General features: G+C 37.2%; 1 protein-coding gene across 3 annotated transcripts in view; it reads left to right on the top strand.

The window, feature by feature from the left end:
• phip (PHIP subunit of CUL4-Ring ligase complex) overlaps window positions 1–8,877 on the top strand; it is a 135,513-nt gene that overhangs the window by 41,643 nt on the left and 84,993 nt on the right. For all 3 annotated transcript variants that reach the window (XM_031836720.1, XM_031836719.1, XM_031836722.1), the window contains 3 exons: window positions 1–67; window positions 197–297; window positions 488–528. The exon at window positions 1–67 is cut by the window's left edge and continues 4 nt beyond it. In XM_031836720.1, coding sequence (XP_031692580.1) covers window positions 1–67; window positions 197–297; window positions 488–528 — 209 coding nt within the window. The remainder of the gene's footprint in view (window positions 68–196; window positions 298–487; window positions 529–8,877) is intronic.

Genomic DNA, 8,877 nt, shown 5'->3' with positions numbered 1-8,877 from the left:
GGGCCTGGTAAGTTCACGGAGCGGTCCAGACCTGGAGTTCAGATGATCTGCTCTTCCTTCAGCGCAGGTAACCATGGACACCATCTGACATTTACATTACAAATAGTTTTAAAGTGAAATAAAGGAAATCAGAATGGACTTGGATTGACCATGGATCTGCTGTCGATTGAGGTGATGATTGATTGTGTGTGTCCAGGGGGTATGTTCCTAGCTACAGGTAGTACAGACCACATCATCAGAGTGTTCTACTTCGGTTCTGGACAACCACAGAAGATCTCTGAGCTGGAGTCACACACTGTGAGTGCCTCCATGTACTGTATGTGATAATGACAGACACTGATTCTGAGGTGTAGAGTGAATATTCAGAGATATAATGCCTTGTGCCATCTTTTCTATCTCTCTCTGTATCTCTGTTTCTATCTCTCTCTGTTTCTCTTTCTATCTCTCTCTGTTTCTCTCTCTGTTTCTCTTTCTCTCTCTCCCTCAGGATAAAGTGGACAGCATCCAGTTTTCAAACTGCAGTGACAGGTAAGGATTTATCCTCTCTGTGTGAGTGACAGATAAGGGTTTATCCTGTGTGTGTGTGTGACAGATAGGGGTTTATCCTGTGTGTGTGTGTGACAGATAGGGGTTTATCCTGTGTGTGTGTGTGTGACAGATAGGGGTTTATCCTGGGTGTGTGTGTGTGTGTGACAGATAGGGGTTTATCCTGTGTGTGTGACAGATAGGGGTTTATCCTGTGTGTGTGACAGATAGGGGTTTATCCTGTGTGTGTGTGTGACAGATAAGGGTTTATCCTGTGTGTGTGTGTGTGACAGATAAGGGTTTATCCTGTGTGTGTGTGTGACAGATAAGGGTTTATCCTGTGTGTGTGTGTGTGTGTGTGTGTGTGTGTGTGTGTGTGTGTGTGTGTGTGTGTGTGTGTGTGTGTGTGTGTGTGTGTGTGTGTGTGTGTGACAGATAAGATGGTTTTTAAATTGAACCTGAGATTTGATGTCATAGTGTGCAGCAGAAACTATTTACTCTGCATACTCTATTTACTCTGATTACTATGCTTACTCTGTTTACTCTGCATACTCTGCTTACTCTGCTTAATATGCTTACTCTGTTTACTCTGCATACTCTGCTTACTCTGCATACTCTATTTACTCTGCATACTCGGTTGACTCTGCTTACTCTGCTTACTCTGCATACTCTGCTTACTATGCTTACTCTGTTTACTCTGCTTACTCTGCTTACTATGCTTACTCTGTTTACTCTGCATACTCTGCTTACTCTGCATACTCTATTTACTCTGCATACTCGGTTGACTCTGCTTACTCTGCTTACTCTATTTACTCTGCATACTATGCTTACTCTGCATACTCTATTTACTCTGCATACTCTATTTACTCTGCATACTCTGTTGACTGCATACTCTGCGTACTCTGCATACTCTGTTGACTCTGCATACTCTGTTGACTCTGTTTACTCTGTTGACTCTGTTTACTATGTTGACTATGTTTACTCTGTTTACTGTTTACTCTGTTTACTCTGCATACTCTGATTACTCTGTTTACTCTGAATACTCTGCTGACTCTGTTGACTCTGTTTACTATGTTGAATATGTTTACTCTGTTGACTATGTTTACTCTGTTTACTATGTTGACTCTGCATACTCTGCATACTCTACATACTCTGCATTCTCTGCATACTATGTTTACTCTGCATACTCTGCATTCTCTGATTGCTCTGCATACTATGTTTACTCTGCATTCGCTGCATACTCTGCATACTCTGCTTACTCTGCATACTCTGCTTACTCTGCATACTCTGCATACTCTACATACTCTGCATTCTCTGCATACTATGTTTACTCTGCATACTCTGCTTACTCTGCATTCTCTGATTACTCTGCATACTCTGATTACTCTGCATACTATGTTTACTCTGCATACTCTGATTACTCTGCATACTATGTTTACTCTGCATACTCTGCTTACTCTGCATACTCTGCTTACTCTGCATACTCTGCATACTCTGCTTACTCTGCATACTATGTTTACTCTGCATTCGCTGCATACTATGTTGACTGTTGACTCTGTTTACTATGTTGACTATGTTGACTCTGTTGACTCTGCATACTATGTTGACTCTGTTTACTATGTTGACTCTGTTGACTCTGTTTATTATGTTGACTCTGCATACTATGTTGACTCTGTTTACTATGTTGACTCTGTTTATTATGTTTACTATGTTGACTCTGTTGACTCTGTTGACTCTGTTTACTCTGTTGACTCTGTTTATTATGTTGACTCTGTTGACTCTGTTACTATGTTTACTATGTTGACTCTGTTTACTATGTTGACTCTGTTTACTATGTTGACTCTGTTTACTATGTTGACTCTATTGACTCGGTTTACTATGTTGACTCTGCATACTATGTTGACTCTGTTTACTATGTTGACTCTGTTTACTATGTTGACTCTGTTGACTCTGTTGACTCTGTTTACTATGTTGACTCTGTTGACTCTGTTTACTATGTTGACTCTGTTGACTCTGTTGACACTGTTGACTCTGTTTACTATGTTGACTCTGTTGACTCTGTTTACTATGTTGACTCTGTTGACTCTGTTTATTATGTTGACTCTGCATACTATGTTGACTCTGTTGACTCTGTTTACTATATTGACTCTGTTGACTCTGTTTATTATGTTGACTCTGTTGACTCTGTTTACTATGTTGACTCTGCATACTATGTTGACTCTGTTTACTATGTTGACTCTGTTGACTCTGTTTACTATGTTGACTCTGCATACTATGTTGACTCTGTTTACTATGTTGACTCTGTTGACTCTGTTTACTAAGTTTACTATGTTGACTCTGTTGACTCTGTTTACTATGTTGACTCTGTTTACTATGTTGACTCTGTTTACTATGTTGACTCTGTTTACTATGTTGACTCTGTTGACTCTGTTTACTATGTTTACTATGTTGACTATGTTGACTCTGTTGACTCTGTTTACTATGTTTACTATGTTGACTCTGTTTACTATGTTGACTCTGTTGACTCTGTTTACTATGTTGACTCTGTTGACTCTGTTGACACTGTTGACTCTGTTGACTATGTTGACTCTGTTGACTCTGTTGACTCTGTTTACTATGTTGACTCTGTTGACTCTGTTTATTATGTTGACTCTGCATACTATGTTGACTCTGTTTATTATGTTGACTCTGTTTACTATGTTGACTCTGTTTACTATGTTGACTCTGCATACTATGTTGACTATGTTGACTCTGCATACTATGTTGACTCTGCATACTATGTTTACTATGTTGACTCTGCATACTATGTTGACTCTGTTTACTATGTCGACTCTGTTGACTATGTTTACTATGTTGACTCTGTTTACTATGTTGACTCTGTTGACTCTGTTTACTATGTTGACTCTGTTAACTCTGTTGACACTGTTGACTCTGTTTACTATGTTGACTCTGTTGACTCTGTTTATTATGTTGACTCTGTTGACTCTGTTGACTCTGTTTACTATGTTGACTCTGTTTACTATGTTGACTCTGTTGACTCTGTTGACTCTGCATACTATGTTGACCATGTTGACTCTGCATACTATGTTGACTCTGCATACTATGTTTACTATGTTGACTCTGCATACTATGTTGACTCTGCATACTATGTTGACTATGTTGACTCTGCATACCATGTTGACTCTATTTACTATGTTTACTATGTTGACTCTGCATACTATGTTGACTATGTTGACTCTGTTGACTCTGTTTACTATGTTTACTATGTTGACTCTGCATACTATGTTGACTCTGCATACTATGTTGACTTGTTTACTATGTTGACTCTGTTGACTCTGTTGACTATGTTTACTATGTTGACTCTGCATACTATGTTGACTCTGTTTATTATGTTGACTCTGTTGACTCTGTTGACTCTGTTTACTATGTTGACTCTGTTTACTATGTTGACTATGTTGACCCTGCATACTATGTTGACTCTGCATACTATGTTTACTATGTTGACTCATCATACTATGTTGACTTTGTTGACTCTGTTTACTATGTTTACTATGTTGACTCTGTTTACTATGTTGACTCTGTTGACTATGTTGACTCTGTTGACTCTGTTTACTATGTTTACTATGTTGACTCCGCATACTATGTTGACTCTGTTTATTATGTTGACTCTGTTTACTATGTTGACTATGTTGACTCTGTTGACTATGTTGACTCTGTTTACTATGTTTACTATGTTGACTCTGCATACTATGTTGACTCTGTTTATTATGTTGACTCTGTTGACTCTGTTGACTCTGTTTACTATGTTGACTCTGTTTACTATGTTGACTATGTTGACTCTGCATACTATGTTGACTCTGCATACTATGTTTACTATGTTGACTCTGTTTACTATGTTGACTCTGTTTACTATGTTGACTCTGTTGACCCTGTTTACTATGTTGACTATGTTGACTCTGTTTACTATGTTGACTCTGTTTACTATGTTGACTCTGTTGACTCTGTTTACTATGTTGACTCTGTTTACTATGTTGACTCTGCATACTATGTTGACTCTGCATACTATGTTTACTATGTTGACTCTGTTTACTATGTTGACTCTGTTTACTATGTTGACTCTGTTGACCCTGTTTACTATGTTGACTATGTTGACTCTGTTGACTCTGTTACTATGTTGACTCTGTTTACTATGTTGACTCTGTTTACTATGTTGACTTTGTTGACTCTGTTTACTATGTTGACCCTGTTGACTCTGTTTACTATGTTGACCCTGTTGACTCTGTTTATTATGTTGACTCTGTTTACTATGTTGACTCTGTTGACTCTGTTTACTATGTTGACTCTGTTTACTATGTTGACTCTGTTTACTATGTTGACTCTGTTGACTCTGTTTACTATGTTGACTATGTTGACTCTAAAAACTATGTTGACTCTGCATACTATGTTTACTATGTTGACTCTGCATACTATGTTGACTCTGTTGACTCTGTTTACTATGTTGACTCTGCATACTATGTTGACTCTGTTGACTCTGTTTACTATGTTGACTCTGCATACTATGTTGACTCTGCATACTATGTTGACTCTGCATACTATGTTGACTCTGTTTACTATGTTGACTCTGTTACTATGTTGACTCTGCATACTATGTTGACTCTGTTGACTCTGTTTACTATGTTTACTATGTTGACTGCATACTATGTTGACTCTGTTACTATGTTGACTCTGCATACTATGTTGACTCTGTTGACTCTGTTTACTATGTTTACTATGTTGACTCTGCATACTATGTTGACTCTGTTTACTATGTTGACTCTGTTTACTATGTTGACTCTGTATACTCTGTTTACTTTGTTGACTCTGTTGACTCTGTTTACTATGTTGACTCTGTTTACTATGTTTACTATGTTGACGATGTTGACTCTGTTGACTCTGTTTACTATGTTTACTATGTTGACTCTGTTTACTATGTTGACTCTGTTTACTATATTGACTCTGTTGACTCCGTTGACTCTGTTTACTATGTTGACTATGTTGACTCTGTTTACTATGTTGACTCTGTTGACTCTGTTTACTATGTTGACTCTGTTGACTCTGTTTACTATGTTTACTATGTTGACTCTGTTTACTATGTTGACTCTGTTGACTCGGTTTACTATGTTGACTCTGCATACTATGTTGACTCTGTTTACTATGTTGACTCTGTTTACTATGTTGACTCTGTTGACTCTGTTGACTCTGTTTACTATGTTGACTCTGTTGACTCTGTTTACTATGTTGACTCTGTTGACTCTGTTGACACTGTTGACTCTGTTTACTATGTTGACTCTGTTGACTCTGTTTACTATGTTGACTCTGTTGACTCTGTTGACTCTGTTTATTATGTTGACTCTGCATACTATGTTGACTCTGTTGACTCTGTTACTATGTTTACTATGTTGACTCTGTTTACTATGTTGACTCTGTTTACTATGTTGACTCTGTTTACTATGTTGACTCTATTGACTCGGTTTACTATGTTGACTCTGCATACTATGTTGACTCTGTTTACTATGTTGACTCTGTTTACTATGTTGACTCTGTTGACTCTGTTGACTCTGTTTACTATGTTGACTCTGTTGACTCTGTTTACTATGTTGACTCTGTTGACACTGTTGACTCTGTTTACTATGTTGACTCTGTTGACTCTGTTTACTATGTTGACTCTGTTGACTCTGTTTATTATGTTGACTCTGCATACTATGTTGACTCTGTTGACTCTGTTTACTATATTGACTCTGTTGACTCTGTTTATTATGTTGACTCTGTTGACTCTGTTTACTATGTTGACTCTGCATACTATGTTGACTCTGTTTACTATGTTGACTCTGTTGACTCTGTTTACTATGTTGACTCTGCATACTATGTTGACCCTGTTTACTATGTTGACTCTGTTGACTCTGTTTACTAAGTTTACTATGTTGACTCTGTTGACTCTGTTTACTATGTTGACTCTGTTTACTATGTTGACTCTGTTTACTATGTTGACTCTGTTTACTATGTTGACTCTGTTGACTCTGTTTACTATGTTTACTATGTTGACTATGTTGACTCTGTTGACTCTGTTTACTCTGTTGACTCTGTTTACTATGTTGACTCTGTTTACTATGTTGACTCTGTTGACTCTGTTTACTATGTTGACTCTGTTGACTCTGTTGACACTGTTGACTCTGTTGACTATGTTGACTCTGTTGACTCTGTTGACTCTGTTTACTATGTTGACTCTGTTGACTCTGTTTATTATGTTGACTCTGCATACTATGTTGACTCTGTTTATTATGTTGACTCTGTTTACTATGTTGACTCTGTTTACTATGTTGACTCTGTTGACTCTGCATACTATGTTGACTATGTTGACTCTGCATACTATGTTGACTCTGCATACTATGTTTACTATGTTGACTCTGCATACTATGTTGACTCTGTTTACTATGTCGACTCTGTTGACTATGTTTACTATGTTGACTCTGTTTACTATGTTGACTCTGTTGACTCTGTTTACTATGTTGACTCTGTTAACTCTGTTGACACTGTTGACTCTGTTTACTATGTTGACTCTGTTGACTCTGTTTATTATGTTGACTCTGTTGACTCTGTTGACTCTGTTTACTATGTTGACTCTGTTTACTATGTTGACTCTGTTGACTCTGTTGACTCTGCATACTATGTTGACCATGTTGACTCTGCATACTATGTTGACTCTGCATACTATGTTTACTATGTTGACTCTGCATACTATGTTGACTCTGCATACCATGTTGACTCTATTTACTATGTTTACTATGTTGACTCTGCATACTATGTTGACTATGTTGACTCTGTTGACTCTGTTTACTATGTTTACTATGTTGACTCTGCATACTATGTTGACTCTGCATACTATGTTGACTCTGTTGACTCTGTTGACTCTGTTGACTATGTTTACTATGTTGACTCTGCATACTATGTTGACTCTGTTTATTATGTTGACTCTGTTGACTCTGTTGACTCTGTTTACTATGTTGACTCTGTTTACTATGTTGACTATGTTGACTCTGTTGACTCTGTTTACTATGTTTACTATGTTGACTCCGCATACTATGTTGACTCTGTTTATTATGTTGACTCTGTTTACTATGTTTACTATGTTGACTCCGCATACTATGTTGACTCTGTTGACTCTGTTTACTATGTTTACTATGTTGACTCCGCATACTATGTTGACTCTATTTACTATGTTGACTCTGCATACTATGTTTACTATGTTGACTCTGTTTACTATGTTTACTATGTTGACTCTGTTTACTATGTTGACTCTGTTGACTATGTTGACTCTGTTGACTCTGTTTACTATGTTTACTATGTTGACTCCGCATACTATGTTGACTCTGTTTATTATGTTGACTCTGTTTACTATGTTGACTATGTTGACTCTGCATACTATGTTGACTCTGCATACTATGTTTACTATGTTGACTCTGCATACTATGTTGACTCTGTTGACTATGTTGACTCTGTTTACTATGTTTACTATGTTGACTCTGCATACTATGTTGACTCTGTTTATTATGTTGACTCTGTTGACTCTGTTGACTCTGTTTACTATGTTGACTCTGTTTACTATGTTGACTATGTTGACTCTGCATACTATGTTGACTCTGCATACTATGTTTACTATGTTGACTCTGTTTACTATGTTGACTCTGTTGACCCTGTTTACTATGTTGACTATGTTGACTCTGTTGACTCTGTTTACTATGTTGACTCTGTTTACTATGTTGACTCTGCATACTATGTTGACTCTGTTTACTATGTTGACTATGTTGACTCTGCATACTATGTTGACTCTGCATACTATGTTTACTATGTTGACTCTGTTTACTATGTTGACTCTGTTGACTCTGTTTACTATGTTGACTCTGTTGACCCTGTTTACTATGTTGACTATGTTGACTCTGTTGACTCTGTTTACTATGTTGACTCTGTTTACTATGTTGACTCTGTTTACTATGTTGACTTTGTTGACTCTGTTTACTATGTTGACCCTGTTGACTCTGTTTACTATGTTGACCCTGTTGACTCTGTTTATTATGTTGACTCTGTTTACTATGTTGACTCTGTTGACTCTGTTTACTATGTTGACTCTGTTTACTATGTTGACTCTGTTTACTATGTTGACTCTGTTGACTCTGTTTACTATGTTGACTATGTTGACTCTAAAAACTATGTTGACTCTGCATACTATGTTTACTATGTTGACTCTGCATACTATGTTGACTCTGTTGACTCTGTTTACTATGTTGACTCTGCATACTTTGTTGACTCTGTTGACTC

This window comes from Oncorhynchus kisutch, linkage group LG12 (genome assembly GCF_002021735.2).
Source record: "Oncorhynchus kisutch isolate 150728-3 linkage group LG12, Okis_V2, whole genome shotgun sequence".
NCBI classification, from domain to species: domain Eukaryota; kingdom Metazoa; phylum Chordata; class Actinopteri; order Salmoniformes; family Salmonidae; genus Oncorhynchus; species Oncorhynchus kisutch.
Note: the sequence above shows the minus strand (reverse complement) of the source record. Positions and strands in the feature narration are given on the sequence as shown.